Source organism: Coregonus lavaretus, assembly GCF_964263955.1.
Source record: "Coregonus lavaretus genome assembly, contig: HAP1_SCAFFOLD_4173, whole genome shotgun sequence".
Taxonomy (NCBI): domain Eukaryota; kingdom Metazoa; phylum Chordata; class Actinopteri; order Salmoniformes; family Salmonidae; genus Coregonus; species Coregonus lavaretus.
This window is the reverse complement of record NW_028165279.1, coordinates 23,389-42,929: the sequence shown is the minus strand read 5'-3', so window position 1 is coordinate 42,929 and position 19,541 is coordinate 23,389. Positions and strand designations below refer to the sequence as shown.

General features: G+C 43.1%; 1 protein-coding gene across 5 annotated transcripts in view; it reads left to right on the top strand.

The window, feature by feature from the left end:
- Positions 1-19,486, top strand: part of LOC311116023 (disks large homolog 3-like) — a 28,984-nt gene extending 9,498 nt beyond the window's left edge. For 4 of the 5 annotated variants that reach the window (XM_084191152.1, XM_084191151.1, XM_084191150.1 and 1 more), the window contains 11 exons: positions 10,537-10,651; positions 12,067-12,243; positions 12,337-12,412; positions 13,107-13,203; positions 14,760-14,801; positions 15,122-15,172; positions 15,286-15,387; positions 15,519-15,691; positions 15,831-15,940; positions 16,054-16,145; positions 16,293-19,486. In XM_084191152.1, coding sequence (XP_084047278.1) covers positions 10,537-10,651; positions 12,067-12,243; positions 12,337-12,412; positions 13,107-13,203; positions 14,760-14,801; positions 15,122-15,172; positions 15,286-15,387; positions 15,519-15,691; positions 15,831-15,940; positions 16,054-16,145; positions 16,293-16,399 — 1,142 coding nt within the window. In that variant the 3' untranslated portion in view covers positions 16,400-19,486. Of the gene's footprint in view, positions 1-6,605; positions 6,921-10,536; positions 10,652-12,066; positions 12,244-12,336; positions 12,413-13,106; positions 13,204-14,759; positions 14,802-15,121; positions 15,173-15,285; positions 15,388-15,518; positions 15,692-15,830; positions 15,941-16,053; positions 16,146-16,292 lie in introns of those variants that run through there. The other variant, XM_084191153.1, reaches the window with a different exon arrangement.
- Positions 19,487-19,541: the final 55 nt, after the last annotated feature.

Here is a 19,541-nt window from a genome sequence, read left to right as displayed (position 1 = left end):
ATTGACAGACGCAGTCTAGCTTATTAGCGATGTGTCAAGGGCTAAGGTGTAGGTAGACTTATTCGCTAGCTAGCCAGCTAACTTTAGGTACAAATGTTGAATTATAGTACAAGAACTAGTAATGTCCAAAGTAGAGACGTAGAGTGTCAGCACTTATCTAGGTTACTGTTGTCAATGTTCTTATTGATTTGGAGACACGAAAGGCCTCTTTGCTCAGTTAACTAGCAAGATAGGTCCGGGGTTTTCAAACTTTTGCCCAGGAAAACAGGCGACCCAGGGACCCCCATCGTAGTATGTTAGCAAAAAGTCACGTCTTAACGTTTTAAAATTAATCGATTTGGTAGACGTTATTTTGATCTCCACGGTTAATAGGAAGATGAAGTTTAAACTAACGCTCTACTAACTACTAGAAATGTATATTGGCCGCGCGGTGTAAAGAAAATGTTACAGTTGTGAAGTCAATGTTCTAAACATTTTTGCGTTGAGCTGGGAGAATTTTGCTGTTTTAAAGATAATTTCCTGCAATTCTATGAATTTTGCGATGTCAAATGCTGTCTTGTTCTGCGCAAACATTAGCCTATAACAAAATCAATGGGCATGTGTTTTTCTTTTTTTGTGGCATGTCCCCTGAATGTTCGGTTTTTATACTTTTCAAGTCTCCCTGACTTTTATTAGATTTTTAGTTCTCAAATATGGTATTATTCAGTGTTGTAGTCGAGTCACTAAACGCCGAGTTGACTCGAGTCCCTTGGCAGAAGTCCAAGTACCAACCTACTTTTCAATAGACAGGTTAGCTGAGAAGGTTAAGAAAACTATGCGCCAGCTTCAATAGGACAGAAGGCCATGTGTTGTGATTCTGGGTGGCCAGATGGCTAGCAACAATGACAAGAAACTGAAACTGTGGAATCATAAGGGGTTAGTTTTTTTTTGTTATTGATATCATGTCTTGTTTTGATTATCATGGCTAAAATTCGCTAGCTAGCTAACCAACAACTGTGATGTATTTGAGACTTGCTCATTGTGCAACTTTATTTATGTTTTCAATAAACATTGGAGACACAATATAGTTTACATGTCAACAATCTCTAAGCCAACCCTGTCTGTTTTGCACCCATAGTTGCTCACACATTGGTTTTGTTGCCAAACAGCCAACCTGTCTATACTCAAGGGGGGAGAGACATAGCTAGACTGTTGTTTTACTATTAAACGCAATACTAGTATTGTTTGAAATTTCGTAAATTTCTATTGTCCCTCTAATCACTCTGACATCAATGCAAATGTAATCAAACACTTAATGAGAGCTCATGTTGCGCAACATTTTCTATAGGCTATGCAATTGCGTGAGATGGCCTCTATTAAAAAGAGGGTCCCATCAGCTTTCTATAGGCTAGGCCTACTATATTTATTTCTCAACTTTCCTAATATTAAGCACATTGCTTCTCTTTACAACAGGAGTATAGCCTACCTGGCTGGCATGAAAATGAACCATGGGAAACGCGTCCTCCGTTTGCTATTTAAGTGCATAGATGTATTTTTCCCCTGCCCCAAGACAGGTGCATGATAATAGTCCATTCTAAATCAAAACAAATGTCACACATATATTATTTATTATGTATATATAAAGACAAGATTAAATCAAGAATAGTCTGATGGGTGACAATATTAGCCTATAACTTGTGAATTATATATTATCACTTGTGAATGATGCCCAGTGTAAGGCAAGAAACAATGCCTTTTTTTGACGACTTTTTCAAAGCAAAGCCGCACACCTCATGTAGCCTAGCCCATAGGCCTATATGTTTTAATAAGGTTTGTATCACAACTAAAGTGGCCAAATAACTTCTTAAAATTAAGCACATTAATCCGTTTTACTATGGGTGTAGAGCCTAACTGGCATACATAAGCAGCGCGTGAGTTTCAAGTTTTGGGAAGATAATTTCCACCACAAAAATGCACCTTTTATAATAAAAGCATTTCATGCATAATCGCATTTGCCGGCACTTTTGATAATGATGTTTTCTTGATAATGATGTTTTCCCGCTAATGGAACATTCACGCTTAAAGCCTACTGCCGTGTGCGCATTGCTGCGCTTATAATGTGAAGAAATAGCCTAATAGTTTAAAAACATTTTAAGCTAAACGTTCTGATCTGTTGCGTTAGCCTCATTGCGTAAAAAAGTTTTTTTTATGCAAGTGGTTGTATTAATTTAGGATCTATCGCATCCCACAACTGTCCCAGACTATGTTTGGAATATTTATTTCTCGCACAGAATAGAATAGGTCGACTTTTGTACTATGGGGGATAGTAGATTGACATAGGCTAGTGCTTTTGCTGTTCGTTAAGCCTACTCATCTTGATGGCTGACAAAGTAAATGTGGACAGTTCTTCCAATATATTCAATATGCACCTCGGAATTGGATAAGGATGCGCGCAGTTGCTTCCCCGATGTGTCTGTCTTCACTTATAGCCTGTGAGAAAGACCCGATCATGTGATGGAGAGCCATGTGAGTGAGAGTTGCTTCGGCGCACGCAGGACTCAGTAAGAGGGGAATTATGATTATATTTAGCCCAAAGGCACAACGGCCACTGGCCGTAAAAGGCATGCATTTTTTTTAGGGGGCATTACGGCCACACAAAGGGGATACTGCCTGCAAAATTTGAGGCATCATCAAGTGCTTGTCAAATTGTGAATGAGACAGATGAAGGGTGTACAGCCTGTGCAAAAAAACAAAGCAGAGCTCATGCCTTTTCAAGCGACTTTTTTCAAATCATCATTAGTCGCATCATGCAGCCTTACAATGTATTAAAAATCAAAACATATAGCCCAACGTTTGTAGAACAACTAAAGTTACATTAACTCTAAATTAAGCATATAGGAGTACCTATTTATTTTAACCGCTCAACACAGAATAGCCACTCCCTCAAATCGTTTGGAGAAAATATCCTTTATTTACTATAAAATAATACACTGCTCAAAAGAATAAAGGGAACACTTAAACAACACAATGTAACTCCAAGTCAATCACACTTCTATGAAATCAAACTGTCCACTTAGGAAGCAACACTGATTGACAATACATTTCACATGCTGTTGTGCAAATGGAATAGACAACAGGTGGAAATTATAGGCAATTAGCAAGACACCCCCAATAAAGGACTGTTTTTGCAGGTGGTGACCACAGACCACTTCTCAGTTCCTATGCTTCCTGGCTGATGTTTTGGTCACTTTTGAATGCTGGCGGTGCTTTCACTCTAGTGGTAGCATGAGACGGAGTCTACAACCCACACAAGTGGCTCAGGTAGTGCAGCTCATCCAGGATGGCACATCAATGCGAGCTGTGGCAAGAAGGTTTACTGTGTCTGTCAGCGTAGTGTCCAGAGCATGGAGGCGCTACCAGGAGACTGGCCAGTACATCAGGAGACGTGGAGGAGGCCAACAACCCAGCAGCAGGACTGCTACCTCCGCCTTTGTGCAAGGACGAGCAGGAGGAGCACTGCCAGAGCCCTGCAAAATGACCTCCAGCAGGCCACAAATGTGCATGTGTCTGCTCAAACGGTCAGAAACAGACTCCATGAGGGTGGTATGAGGGCCCGACGTCCACAGGTGGGGGTTGTGCTTACAGCCCAAGACCGTGCAGGACGTTTGGCATTTGCCAGAGAACACCAAGATTGGCAAATTCGCCACCGGCGCCCTGTGCTCTTCACAGATGAATGCAGGTTCACACTGAGCACATGTGACAGACGTGACACAGTCTGGAGACGCCGTGGAGAACGTTCTGCTGCCTGCAACATCCTCCAGCATTACCGGTTTGGCGGTGGGTCAGTCATGGTGTGGGGTGGCATTTCTTTGGGGGGCCGCACAGCCCTCCATGTGCTCGCCAGAGGTAGCCTGACTGCCATTAGGTACCGAGATGAGATCCTCAGACCCCTTGTGAGACCATATGCTGGTGCGGTTGGCCCTGGGTTCCTCCTAATGCAAGACAATGCTAGACCTCATGTGGCTGGAGTGTGTCAGCAGTTCCTGCAAGAGGAAGGCGTTGATGCTATGGACCGCCCGTTCCCCAGACCTGAATCCAATTGAGCACATCTGGGACATCATGTCTCGCTCCATCCACCAACGCCACGTTGCACCACAGGCTGTCCAGGAGTTGGCGGATGCTTTAGTCCAGGTCTGGGAGGAGATCCCTCAGGAGACCATCCGCCACCTCATCAGGAGCATGCCCAGGCGTTGTAGGGAGGTCATACATGCACGTGGAGGCCACACACACTACTGAGCCTCATTTTGACTTGTTTTAAGGACATTACATCAAAGTTGGATCAGCCTGTAGTGTGGTTTTCCACTTTAATTTTGAGAGTGACTCCAAATCCAGACCTCCATGGGTTGATAAATTTGATTTCCATTGATAATTTTTGTGTGATTTTGTTGTCAGCACATTCAAGTATGTAAAGAAAAAAGTATTTAATAAGATTATTTCATTCATTCAGATCTAGGATGTGTTATGAATGAAAGTTCTAGCCGGTGCCCCCGCACATTGACTCTGCAACGGTACCCCCCTGTATATATAGCCTCCCTACTGTCACTTTATTTTACTTCTGCTCTTTTTTTCTCAACACTTTTTTTTGTTGTTGTTTTATTTTTACTTTTTTTGTTTAAAATAAATGCACTGTTTGTTAAGGGCTGTAAGTAAGCATTTCACTGTAATGTCTGCACCTGTTGTATTCGGCGCATGTGACCAATAAAATTTGATTTGATTTATTTTAGTGTAACCCTTTATTTTTTTGAGCAGTGTATTATGACAACATTTTGTGACGTTTTGGTGTTCGGCAAGGGTTTTTTCAATGAAGTGTTTGTCATTCAACGATAGACAACTCGTTTTCATGGACATTTTTTCACTTGAAATACTACACCAAACATCTTAGATGTAAAATTAGTTAGTTGTAAGATCTCGACAAAAACGTCTAAATTAATGACAGATTTCTTGAGTTATCTTAGATTAATTCGGACTATTTTGAGTAGGTGTATATACATGCTATGGCGTCTCAAGATGGACAAACGGTATTAGTGCCGCTTTTTCTCGTTTTTCAAGCGAAAGTCTTTTTAAGGGAGTATGCAAGCACACTCGTTTGTTTCGGCTAGACGCCAGCCGAACCGAAGCATGCGGGAGCCCTAAATGTCAACCCCAACAACTCATTTTAGAAACAGAAGACTGTAGCTCGGGTCACATGTTTCTGTTACAGAAATCAGGAAACAGTAGTCACAACCTAGACTAACCCAGAGAACATAGCAGCATAGCACCACAGATGGCACAATGAGCCATATATTTCGCCGGATTTATACATGTGACGCATCCGGTTGGTATTTCCACTCACTACTAAATATGGTGACGAGAGGAAGCCCATCGGCTGGTAGTGGGAGAAGATTGAGCGAGATGGATTTTGTCTGACATACGGCAAATCTTTCTTGTTGATGAGACATTTGATCTCCGTACAGTTTTCTGTTTCCAAAACTAGAATATGTAACAGAGTGGACTGCATTTTGTAGACTTTGCCCTTTGCCAAAATGTCAAGGGCAAGGGCGAATTGAGTTATTGCACACGCGCACTTCACAAAGTAGGCGTTCCCTAATGGAAATATGCAAATAAATGCTAGAACGAGCCAATAGGACCTCATTAGCCCGTGCTTGGCTCTGCCCACCTCCTTGCTTGTTCTGCCCACTATCATTAATTTACTCCCATTGGAAATGACAGACCAGAGCCTATCTTGGGTTAGTTATACAAATCTTTGATAGCACTGTACGCTCATATTACAAACACATGCCTGGGCTGTTGCATAACTGGATGAAGAGAAAAGCAGGCAGCCCTCCACCCCCAAAATAAGACTGTACAACTGAGGACAAGTAGTAGAAGATAGTGAGATGCAGAAATGACCAAGTTTTTGTTCTCGTCTTCCTCTACTTCTTCCAAAATGTACTCTTATCGTACTTACTCCGATAAGAGTTTGCTATTTTTGGTAGTGTAGATGTTATATTGTTGTTCCTATGTTTTGACTTGGTTAGTGACTCTGCTCTGTAACAGATTGCAGGGCTTCAATCCCCTCAGAAAGCCAGGCTGACTGCAGACTACAGCTGTTTCCTCTGTGGAGCCTGGCAGCTGGACGGGGGCTGCACGGTGGTCCTGCCCCTCAACGTCTTTCTTTCTGGTGGTTAGGACTTAAGGGACATTGCTGCTTACAGACCTTTAGGAGTGAGGGCCATACCACCCCCACCCACTCCACTCTCTCCTCCATTGCTCTGGGAAGCGTTCACTAACGATGTGTTATTGTGTTGATATTCTTGGAAATAGGACACTGTGTTGTCTTGGTTTCTCCTTCAGTCTTTTTGTTGTTGTCCTTCCCTCCTCTTATATCCTGCTTCAAGCATTGTTCCTTTCTCTCCCCTCCCTTGTGCCTGAGAGCCAAGTGGACTAGTCTGCCTGGCTGCTTCCGCAGTTCAGTGGCTTCTGATAGTAGCGTTGCCCCTGGCTACAGGCAGGCAGGTGGTGTCTGGTTACCTCACCTTGCTGTGTCATTCTCCTGTATGTTAACTCCAGCCAGAGAGAGCAGGGTGGAGAGTACACAGCAGGCCTTGGGCGTGGTTTCTGTTTCCTTTGAAACCTCTCTGCTTTGGGTTTTGACTGGGGGGTAGAGTTGAGGCCGGGGGCCTACTGCCGGAGAGAACTGCCTAACCTTGTTTTCACACCTGACTGGGTTTATTTACGGAGAACTTGGAGTAGCCTAAATCATCATTGGCGGAATGGTTGGTTGTTTTTCCGAGGCTACCTTTTTAGAGCATTGCGGTGCACGATATCTGGACATTGATCTCTGATCATTATCATGTTGGAAAGGAAAAGTGTTTCCAACCAGCTGATGACTGATTTCTAAGGTGAGTAACACCCTTACGGGGTTGGGAGTCTGTCTCATTGAACAACAATATTTAGTTTGAAAACAACTCTGTTTTAAAAGTGAAACCTTTGAAGTTGGCACATACTTAATTTGTCGACAGTGATGACTTCACAGCAAATGGTATTTGGTAAGGCCTAACAGTAGGTTATTATTACTCAATGGAATGAATGACATTTTGTCCAGTATGTTACTGTCAAAGTGGAACATCTGCACCTGTTGCTTCTTTGACACAATATTGTTGGAATCAATGTTTTACCCCCACATGTAATTTGCCTTATGGGCATTTCCATCAAAAAGGACCCATTAGCACCAACGTGACGTTCATAGGAGCATGTTAAATGAAGCGAAAAGTTTATATTTTGGGGAAATTAAGGCATAGATACATTTATCAACCATTTTCTAACTAAAAAAATTAGCCATAAATAAAGGCTTTGATTTCTGGATGAACATGGAAAAGGGGTTTAAGAAAACATCTACCAGAAAAGTCTTAAGAGGTGTCAGAAATGCATCAGAATACACTGTTGACATAAAGACCTCTGCCACTAATATCAACACATATTTAGTTTGGGAGAAATTGTTTACCTTCTAAGTTTAAGAAATCTAGCCTTGTCCCTTATGTTACAACAAACCCACACATCTTTTAAGATATTTTCTAATTTCTCTCCCTCACGAGGGAGGATAGTGGAAGTTCACAGAAGTAACAAGTAATGGTAGACCTTACCAATGAGTTATAGTGATTTTACTATCAATTTTGTTTATGAATTAAGTGATTTAAAACTCATAATTCCATTACCAAATTGGTAACAGAATTAGCAAAAAAATCACTAATGGAATTTCTGCAACTGAATTGGCTACAATGGGAAATCATAATAGTCACAAACCACAGTTGTGTTACCTGCTACTGTCCTCCATTCCACTGGCTAACTGTTATGTTCAGCTCATAACTTTTTTCTTTGTCTTTCTGTCGTCTGGTGGTCTAACCAAGTTTGTTAAAACAGTCTGAGTCTAGACAACCTTTCGTTCTCTCTCTCGTGTTCTCTCTCTCTCTCTCTCTCGTTCTCTCTCTCTCTCTCTCTCTCTTGTTCTCTCTCTCTCTCTCTTGTTCTCTCTCTCTCTCTCTCTCTCTCTCTTGTTCTCTCTCTCTCTCTCTCTTGTTCTCTCTCTCTCTCTCTTGTTCTCTCTCTCTCTCTCTCTCTCTCTCTTGTTCTCACTCTCCAGTTAATGTCACCTCTCCCGGATCTTACTGACACCTACCTATGAGCCCCCTCTCTTTCCATTTACTGAAATCAGCATCCTCACCCACTGAGCACCAACAGACACCGGATGTCCATGGACGCTGAAAAGTAGTTGAAATTTGGTCAGGACCAAATCTGAACCTATCACAGACTTATGTTTTACAAGTTTGGATAGCACAGTACAGTGAGTAGAGAACAGAGTACATTACAGTACTCAGCAAAGTAGAGTACAGTACTGAGTATTGGGCTCCCGAGTGGGGCAGCGGTCTAAGGCACTGCATCTCAGTGCTTAAGGTGTCGCTACAGACCCCCTGGTTCGATTCCAGGCTGTATCACAACCGGCCGTGATTGGGAGTCCCATAGGGCGGCGCAAAATTGGCCCAGCGTCGTCCGGGTTTGGCCGGTGTAGGCCGTCATTGTAAATAAGAATTTGTTCTTAACTGACTTGCCTAGTTAAATAAAGGTAAAATAAATAAATTGTAGAGCACAGGCCAGTCCAATACAGTAGAGTACAGTATATTGTACTGTACAGGGGTCGCATAAGCTTTCAGAAATCTGCATTTTCAAAAACATAGAACATCAAATCTGTTTTAAACCATTTCACCTTTTGTTTTATATTGTGAAAGTCAGGTGTTATTTTGCTTCAATAGAGATGAGGGGCGTGCAACTATATATGTTTTCATCACACAAAATACATTAGTGCAACACATTCGGCAGAAAATCGTTTTGATCAGATGACAACAGACAGAAGTGCAATGCTATATGGCTAGCAGCCACACAAGTAAATTGGCTTACAATCAAAAAGCAAAAACGATGCATGGCCGTCGAATTTCAAATTTTTATCATAAAAAGAATGTAGCCAGCTACATCTCCTAATGTTTTTGCTTGAAGTTAATCTTGTATTTAAACTTTCTACTGGAGAAAAACTACACAGGAGGAAATTACTGGGGGAAAGTAGCCTACACATCAGTCAGAGCGCTGTCTGGTGGACCAATGTCGAGAGCAAATATATTTCATCTGATGGAGAAATGCAACTGAAGCATGAAAATACTCCTTTTACATTCATGATTTGGAGCGAACCCTGACTAAAGCCGAGCAGAATTTACAATAAGAAGCCATTTTTAGATCTGCGTTTATGAAAGACCGCAAGATACAGTGTCTGGTCTTTCCTTTTCAGTGTGGAAAACGCGGAATCCTGCTGTACTGAACTCCGCTGTGCTGTACTGAACTGTTCTCTACTGTGCTGTGAAACATGAGGAGAGTGACATTCCTATCCATAATGATGCATTTCTTTGTAGTGTAGTTCAGGGACCCATGATGTAATTCCGTTACCGGGTGTAAATCCACTTCACTTACTGTAGTTCAATAACCAAAATATATATTTTTCAAACTCAAGGTGCCATGTCATAGCTGACACCCAATTCTTTCTGCAGACATCTTTGAATCTTTATTTGAAGCAGATATTTTACGTTTTTGGAAAACGTAGTCGCATAAAAACCTGAGGGAGAGTTTACCATAATTCTGTTACCAAAGTTTGCATCTGCAGTTCATCCACTAAGTCAATGGAAATTGTTAAAAGTATTCCTTGTGCAAAGAGTTGTATGGTTTGTTAAACTTTTAAATCAATGGCATACATTTTTAATGCTGAGTCAAAGCGGAATAGTGTGTGTGTACGTGTACTATGGGTTGGTTGCTTGGCTTGTTCCAGCAGCCTGGCCACACACTAACTGCACTGCCCTGCTAGCCTAATGAGTGCATGTTTATGAGGAGGTGCAGGTGGATTCATATTTCAGCTCTGCGACTGCCTCCCTGGGCCATACAGGAAGGAAGCGGTGGCTTTATACACCATGACAAATAGTCGTCCATTCAAACGGGTTGGAGTGGCTAGTTTCCTTTAAAAAAAAATCATGTTAGTTCCATGTTGAACCTACTTAATTAATATGCATAATTAATGACCTGACATAAGATATTAGTGGATGTGTAAGGCAGATACATGATGAAGCTCCATCTGGTCCTGAGGTAATTAATCAGGCTGAAATGAGCCGCTGCTGAACCTGGACTCCACCACTTTCTCACTCTGTTCACCAGAGCACTGATCCTCACACACACACATATACACACAATGGCCAGGAGACACTAGTAGAGGACTGGGTTCACTTTGCATTGAACCATGCCATGTGTGTTACTGTTTTTAACATTTGCGCTGGAGAGTGAAGCAAATAACAATGGTATTTTTAGGCATTGTGTGTCTGTCCCTGCAAGTACATCAACCATTCATCAGATTCTCTGTGAGAATGAAAGGGGGTGAAACAGTGTGTGTGACATTGTGAATTTTTAAACCGTTTGTGTGTGTCCCTGCAGAGTACAGCCGGTTTGAGTCGAAGATCCACGACCTGAGGGAACAGATGATGAACAGTAGCATGAGCTCTGGTTCGGGCTCCTTGCGCACCAGCGAGAAACGCTCCCTCTACGTCAGGTACTAGAACACACAAAAAGAACACACCGCTCCCAAATTCATCATGTATAGCTCACCACTCACAAATACTACGATTTTTTCATCAGCACAAAGTAGGTCACGATGAGACTATCGGATGCAAAATATCTGCTCATATGATGAATTTGATGCGCAAGCTTTTCAGTTGGATGCCACACATGACCTATATTACCTAGTTGCAGCCTATGGCTGGCGAAAGTACTCCTGGTATCTTAATGTTATTACATTGTGGGCATGAAGCCAAAACTGTAAGGAACCCCAGTCAGGAAGAGCAACAGGTGCCAGGCAGCCCCCCCCCCCCCCCCCTGCTGTAATGAATGCAGCTGCCTGAGTCGGAACAGGAAGTGCTCTGGGGGGGTCAAGGGGAAAAGTATTAATCTATGATGTAACACTCATGTGCCAGGTACTGGAACCATATTTCAAGGGAAGTGCTGTGGTGCTGCGTCACATAAAGCCAATATTTCCAACCCCTGCAATAATAGCAACATTTTCAGATCAGATTTTATGGAGATTCTTGACAGAAGGAAGCATCTCCAAATTCAAGGCTTACTATGAACACAAGCTAGATCAAATACTTGAAATGAACGATGTGTAATCACTTCAATGTCCTAAAGCAGAAACAGTCAATAAACAAAGTAAGATAATGTTCTGTCATTTTCCCATTGTTGTCCCCCATCAAGACTGTAGCTCATTGGACCACCTGTAGACAATGTAAACCAGGATGACTAATGCTCTATAAGTCTCCTGTCAGCCAGGGAGAGCCAGCCGTTCCTCTGTGTGGGTGACTAAACATACAGTTATGGAAGAAAAGGCTCTTGTTTCATTCCACTGCAGCAGCAGTAGAGCAGACCTCTCCCCAGCCAGCCTATCCTCTGGAATGTGAGACCTCTCAGGTGCGCACACACACACAGCCAGGGTACAATCTGAATGCCTGTGTGAGGGGAGGCAGGGGAGGCAGTCATGTAACCTGGCAGTGAGACTCGATACCATTACCTGCAGGTAGCAAGTATCAGGGCAGTCTGAATACTTCCGACCGGGCAGCTAATAGGGAGAACACACTGGTAATAGCAACGCCACACTGGACCACTAAGTGTTCTGCAGATCCAGGTCAGATTGGTGCTGGGTTGGTGGCAGTAGGGGAACCTGTAGAGCAGGAATTCCTCCCTGTAAAATAGCAGTGGGTTGACCTGTCTGACAGGGAACCGACAGACTCATAGCAGAAGTCATGGAAACTGTGACAACAAAGAAACCAGTGTGTTTTGTAATAACATTGTAAAATTTCATCATGTGAGGTAGTGGGTTTTAAACTTCAGAACCTGTTACTAGTATGGTGCAGTAAAACTGTATATGCTGTTGAGTGATTGACACAAACACCCCTCCCCTGTCTCTGTGTGTAGAGCTCTTTTTGACTATGACCGGGCCAGAGACAGCTGTCTGCCCAGCCAGGGCCTGAGCTTCTCCTATGGGGATATCCTGCATGTCATCAACGCCTCCGATGACGAGTGGTGGCAGGCACGTCTGGTCACGCCCCACGGGGAGAGCGAGCAGATCGGGGTCATTCCAAGCAAGAAGAGGTAACCTCATCCCCCTTTTACCACCCAAAATGTGCTGCTGTTGTGTGACTCAAAGTGCCTCAGTAGATATCTGAAATGTCACTTTCTATGCAGGGTGGAGAAGAAAGAGCGAGCGAGGTTAAAAACAGTCAAGTTCCACGCCAGGACGGGCATGATCGAGTCCAACAGGGTGAGTCTGGAGGGCTGTGCTCTCTGGTTCTCCTGCCTGGCAGTGGGCACCCAGGGAGCTGACCCACTTCCCCCTCGAGGCAGGCAGTGTGGGAACAGGAGCGGGTAGCAGGGACCTGGCTGCTCATTAGAGCTAGTGGAGAAACCAAAGACTCATATATATATATATATATATATATTACATTACAGACAGTCCCGCCTCTCTATAAACTGACTCAATGCTTAATCATTTAACCTGTCACTATCCTATTTAGTGCAATTAGTGTTTTTAATGTGATACAAAGTCTTAGTGTACATCAGGCAATGTAAGAAACCCCTGGTTCACAAATGTAGGCTCTCAGTTGGTGAAAGTATTAATTGGTTGTCTTGTTTTCACATGGTGTTCATGTAATAATTTGACACCTGTATAGTCCTGTAATGATATGCTCGCTCAAAGGAATGCAATTTTCGCTCGTGTATATACCATTTCTAGGATCAAAATGGAAATGGCATCTGCCCTTTGCATAAGTGTTCCATTCATTTTACCCTGGTTATCTGCTTTCATTTATGTTCATGCTTTCATTTTTTTATTGAGTTTTGTCTGTTTTATTTCGTTTTGCATGTGTGTTTGGTGTCCTCATTGAACAACATTCTGTTCTGTTTTTTGTTTCATCCCCCATCGCCCCCCTCCCCTCATCACGCACATCTCCAAGCAGCCAGTCAAAGTAAAGCGCAAAAAAAGCTTCAACCTCTCACGCAAGTTCCAGTTTTACAAGAGCAAGGAGAATATTGTGCAGGAGTTGGATTCTGAACGTGAGTACCCAAAGTGTGTGATATGAGGGGGTTTTACTTTTCGCGCTTTCCTTTCATGCTTCATCCTTCCCTCATCTCCACTCACCTCTGGGAGCAGACCGTGGCTGTCTATCTGTGGGCAGTACTGTCTTTCCCCACTCACTGTCACTCGCTCATTCACTCACACCCAGAGAGGACCCACACAGAACCAGGCCTGGGGTTCAGGTGTCGGCCTCTCTGGTGTCTGTTCGTCTGTCTGTCAACTGGTGGAGCCTCCAGGCGTGTGCTGCTGGCTGCCAGGTCAGGTGTGTTTCTGGCTGCACTAACACAGTAACTGTGTACTGCTGATAGAGGCCCTGTTAGATCCCCACTATTCATTGCTGCCCAGTCAATCCTCATCCAGTTACTGACTCAGAGAACTAGAATCTCATTAACTGGACGGCAGCACTATAATGGATTAACACTAACGGGTCAAAATCCCATTCTTAATGGGATTGGCTGTGTGTAATTTAAAGGCCTTGGCTTTCACTGGGAATAGAGTGGGGCTCAGGGTTTAGGGAGCACAGTGCCTTGTGTTGGTCCCCCCATCTTTGCCTCCATCCAGGCGAGCAGCACACCGCTCCTCCCTTTCTCTTTCGCTCTCTCTCGGCCTGTCCCAGCTCTCACTAACCTCTTCTTCCTGTCTGCCTCTTCTCTTTGTTTCTGTTCTCACCTGTCGGGACACTCAGGACTTCCCAGGGTTAAGCGATGACTTTTATGGATCAAAGAGTTTGAGTAAGTGTGTGGTTGGACTGTCACGCTGCAGCTGCTGTCCCCTGAGCTCAGAGCTAAATGCCTGTTCAATGCAGACCCGGCTAGCAATGGCTGCAACATATACACTTGCTTACCGATATACACACACACACACACACACACACACACTTACAAACACACAGCCCTAGGGTAAGAGAACAAGAGGGCAAGTGTTACACCTTGTCTGACTTCCTTCTTCCCTGTAGGGATTTTACTATAAAAATGTAGTAGGTCATTGTCAGAGAGTGATTACTTGGAGAAACCTAGTATCTCCCTCCCTACACTGGACAGGGTTTGCTTTTGCTATTCTGCTTTTCCCTGTTGGCAAGCTGAGCTGACTGCCCAGTGCCCATGCATCCTTGTTAACAGGCCAACCGCCACTGTTTTCTTTGGCTTGTCCCTGACACTGTATCTGGCGTCACAGATACAGACCCCTCCATAGGAAACACTGGCAAGGGACCCGGAGGGTCACTTGGGATTTTGTGAAAGGAAACACTTAATTTCCTATTGCTGCATACTTCCAACCACTTCCCCATGTAGACAGCGCTGTCACTCTGAACAAGACTGTTTTCTTTTCATTTTTTTCCTCTTTCTGTCCGTTTTCCTTTTCATTGGGTTATATGCAGTGGGACAACAGGGGACTTGTTTTTCCTTCTTGATGCTCGGCGACTGGTGGTGAAAATTTTTCCCTCACGAAAATGAAAACCAATTTATTTTGATGTGGCTTTACTACTACTGCCCAGCTTTGAGCTTTCCCCAACATAAACATGTTCCTCTCCTTGCAGAATGCCTGACGTCAAACACAAGCGACAGTGAAAGCAGCTCAAGTAAGCAACCTTATTTTCCTTCACTTTTTGTAATGCTTTATTTCGGACATAATCCACCTAAATGAAAAGCATGCGGCACGTCATTACACCTGTATCCGGACCGGTGTTTTATCTTAGTCCTCGGTGCTGTAGTGAGCTGGCATTCCACTGAGATGGTATCGGGCACTTAGTAAAACCATATCTCTGTCGTGTGCTGTTATGGAAAATGTGACTGCGTGAAGAGAGTACTTTAAACATTCCACTACTATCAACCACATCTGGTAATCCATTGTCATGGGACTATAATAAAGATTTGTTTTCTCTTTACTCATGCTGTTCAGAGGGCCAGGAAGACACAATTCTCTCATACGAGCCAGTGATTCGACAGGAGAGTAAGTGTAATATACTGTAGGTTCTCCTCCATTTAGGAGAGGGTTTGAGACCATTCATGTGTATCTTATTCCAGACATGAGTTTTGACCTGCGCCCCCTCCTCTCGTTTGCAGTTCATTACACGAGGCCTGTGATCATCTTGGGCCCAATGAAAGATAGAGTAAATGATGACCTGATCTCAGAGTTCCCGCACAAGTTTGGCTCCTGCGTTCCTCGTGAGTAGACCACTCGACAACATGCATCACATTATCACAGCCACTTATGGAAACACTGGTGGAAAAGGTGTATATCCTGTGTTTTAGTGGCATCTCTCTAACAGTCATTTGAATCTGTCCTATCTGTGCAGACACGACACGTCCGCGGCGGGAGAACGAGATGGACGGCCAGGACTACCACTTTGTGGGCTCACGGGAGCAGATGGAGAAGGACATTCAGGATAATAAATTCATCGAGGCAGGCCAGTTCAACGAGAACCTCTATGGGACCAGCATCTTGTCTGTCAGAGCAGTGGCTGAGAGGGTAGGGAGCACCACACACACCATAAATGTGCAGTATACACAAGGTTAATTTCTGATTAATTCTTAATGGATGTAAAGCCTGAGAAAATATGTGGTATTTTGATACTCAAGTGGTCTTTCTCTCCTTCCTCTTCATTAAGGGAAAACACTGTATCCTGGACGTGTCTGGGAATGCTATAAAGCGACTGCAACAAGCACAACTTTATTCGATCGCAATTTTCATCAAACCAAAATCCATTGAAACTCTTATGTAAGTGTGTGTTCTTGGAACAAATGAACTGTTAACAGCTTTTCACTTTACTGTAACTCCATACAACAATCACTTCCTGTACTACACACTAACCAACCATGCCTGTGTTGCAGGGAGATGAATAAGAGACAGACATTTGAGCAATCCAATAAAATCTTTGATAAGGCAATTAAGCTGGAACAAGAGTTTGGAGAATTTTTCACAGGTAAATCCACTAGTTTATTTTTGATTTAGTTTTTAGATTATTCACAGATTATACATATTTTAGATATGCTTGAATCGTATTGTAGGGCGAGTAGGAATCTTAATGCATCAATGCACTCATTATATTTGCTTCTCTGTCCGTCTCCAGCCATTGTACAGGGTGACTCGCTAGAGGAGATCTACAACAAAATCAAGATGATCATCGAGGAACAGTCGGGCCCCTACATCTGGATACCTTCCTCCGAGAAGCTCTGAGCTCCCAGCTGTACCCCTCTGTGTCAGTGCAGAGCCCCCCACACCCCTCCTGACACCCCGCCTATCCCCCAAATAGCTCCTCCCTCCCCTTTTTTGCAGATGTTTCATATCAAGTTTTAGTGTCATCATTATGTTAATCTCAAATGAAAATAAGTCTTATCACCATTCCTGTGACTGTGCACAACCCTGCATGAGTTTCTCAGCAAATCCATTCAAGACTGGAAATGCCATTCCGAATTTGTCATTTTAAAACAAACAAAAAACGGAAAAGGAGAAATAATCCTTATTTTGTGAAATGGGACTGACAGTTGAAGATCAGAATGTTTTCCAGATGACGCCGGAGTGAGGAGGAGTTGCAGGGGAATGGAGACTTAAGCATACAAGTTGGAACACTTTGTAAATGTTCATCAAATCACATTTTAAAGACGAGAAGCAAAGACCACTTAGGGGGTTTTTCTACAAGGACTGGATAATATCAAGCCCAGCTGATGGTACTGTTGGAGGAGTCATCTCTCTTGTTTATAATTACTGAAGAAAGTGGTGGAGAAGCCTACAGACTGGTGATCTATCACAAACCAGCTTGCTGTTTGATCAGCTGCCAGTTGTTGGTGCTGCTGCAGCTGATCAAGACCTCTTGGGAGGCAGAACAACTGAAAGAAATGAGTTATGAATCTCTACATTTATATACTGAAATCACAAGGTAAATGAACAAATCCTACTGAGATTTTACTACATATTAAAAACGACACGTTTTACATTTCACTAGAATTGTCTACTTGGAGGGCTGTTAGAGTTCATTCTTTTTTTATTTTTGTGGGATTTTTTGCTTGTGGTTTTTAGCTGCTCTGTGTAAAGGATGGGGGTAGAGAAGTGTAACGGGGCTCTCTGCAAAACACCAAACTGCCTTACATCAAATACAAATTGTTATATTACTACCTGTACTTTGTGAGGGAAGCTACAAATAATTGACAAGGAAAAAACAGGAAACATATTATTATTTTTCTGCGTTGTCCTCCTGACTTCCAGGAGGCCTAACTTGTGAGTGCAATAGACCGAACGCATCTCTCACCTCTGTGAATTCCCATCTTCCCCCTGTATTTTTACCCTTTTCCTGTTGTAATTGAAGAAGAATTTATTGGATTCCAATTTGGGCAGCCATAGCTCCCTCACCCATGTTGAGCAGCAGACCACCCTATTACACTCTCTGCCTTCCAAGATGATTCTCTTTGATTGAATGGTCACATGGTACTGTCCTGTATATGCCACCCTGAAGGTGGCCTTAAAACGGGTAGAACAAGACATATTGTATTGGATGTCCTTCTAACAATTAAAGAGTCAATATAACCTGTTTTTGGATTGTCCCCTTCCCCCCAAAAAATAACACTTAAGAAGGGTTTGATTAAAACCTATATGCTCTGTGTATCTATAAAGTTGTAATATTTTTTTGAATTTGTTCTGGGCATGTGTTGAGCCACTGTGTTATGAACCCAATGGTATGTCTGGGGCGAGCTAGGTCAGCTCAGGAATCTAACGCACCGATATAATTTCCCCTGCGACTGAAACGCCATGTTTGAAAGGAGAAATGAGGAGTTCACAGATGTTAAATGTGAATGAAAGAGTAACTGACCGAATGGTCTGAGATTTTTAAAGGCATTTGCATTGAACTCTTTAATAAGCAGATGTATTATGACTATCTTAAGATGTGGTGAAGCTTTGTGAAGACCACTTCTGTGGTAAACCCTGGCCTGAGTTAGCTTTATGGATTCAACAGGATTGAAATGACCCGCCAAATCTTCCTTTGCTGATCTTGGCACTGTGTGTTTATTTGTTCATGTGAGGGAACGTGTCTCTTGTTGAAGAAGAAGGAATACTGTGGCCCCCTACCTGTGAACATTTAATTTTCCACCTTTTTTGGAAGAGGGGAAAGGGTTTTCCTCAGACGCCTCAGAGCCAGACCATCTTCTGTATGCCCGAAGGAAGTGGTCACCTTGCCCTCTGGGTCCCCTGCTCCACCCCCCCACCCCCACCCCCACCCAAAGCACCTGTACATGCAGGCATTTTCTGAACAGGTGTGCCCGCCTGCCAGTCACCACTGCTAAACCAGCTGTCATTACCTGTGTCAAAACCAGAGTTCAGGGAATAACCGAAGGGAACAGAGCCATTTATAAACTGCTTACAGACTGTTTCAAAGGGTGTGGTAGCTGTCAAATGTAAATATGCCCCCAGCAGATCCCCCTCACCTGTGCTTCATGCATGTGTGAAACCAACTGGGACAAAACACGTTTTTATAGATCACAAATGTCAGGTAAGTAAACTGAGCTGTTCTGAGATATAATTTAAAAATGTCCATAAAAATGTGTTGTAATGTTGGTATTTCTCTATAGACAAATATTCAGCTGCCTATTGGAACACTTTTTAGTCAGTTGGGAATTTAAATCCCTCAAGTAGGGCCTGTCTACATGTTATTTCTTGTGGAAAATAGATTCAAAAAAGAAAGAATGGAGACCAGAAGCAGGCAGCAACCTACAATATATTCCAAAATCCAGGGAGGAGTATTGATCAATATCTGACTTAGACGTTTTAGAACTGGTCCTCTCTGGTGTTTAGTTGAAACACAGCTGACTGTTAATGTGTCTGGTATATCTATACCTCTCGGTCAGCCATCATCTCAATAAAGCCCAAAGAACTTGATTTTATTTAATTATTTCCATTTGAGATTGCGGTATAACAAGATTGAACCTGAATGCCCGTGTGTGTATAATTGATGATGGTCTTTGTTCCAGTGAGAGTCAAGATGACGTAAGCTTTTCTGGGTGGGGTTGTCGGGTTCTGGTTTGTCCTTTTGGGTGATGAGTTGTTTGTGACAGCACACCTGTGCAGTAAGTGCTTGCAAACCCTTTGATTGTACAGTAGTTTCCTTCCTGTCACACTGCAGGTGTTCGAGCCTATCAGGACGCTGGGCCAAATGGTCTTCCCTGTCCTAGTCATAAGGGAGCACAGACCTGCAACTTTTTTTGTTTGGGGTTTTAGGTTTGGACTGGACAAGAGTTTATTTGTTTGAAAATAAAATGTGACTCGGTTATATGATTTTGATGTGTTTTATTCTCACCAAATCAAGTCCACTGGTATTGGCTGTTTAAAT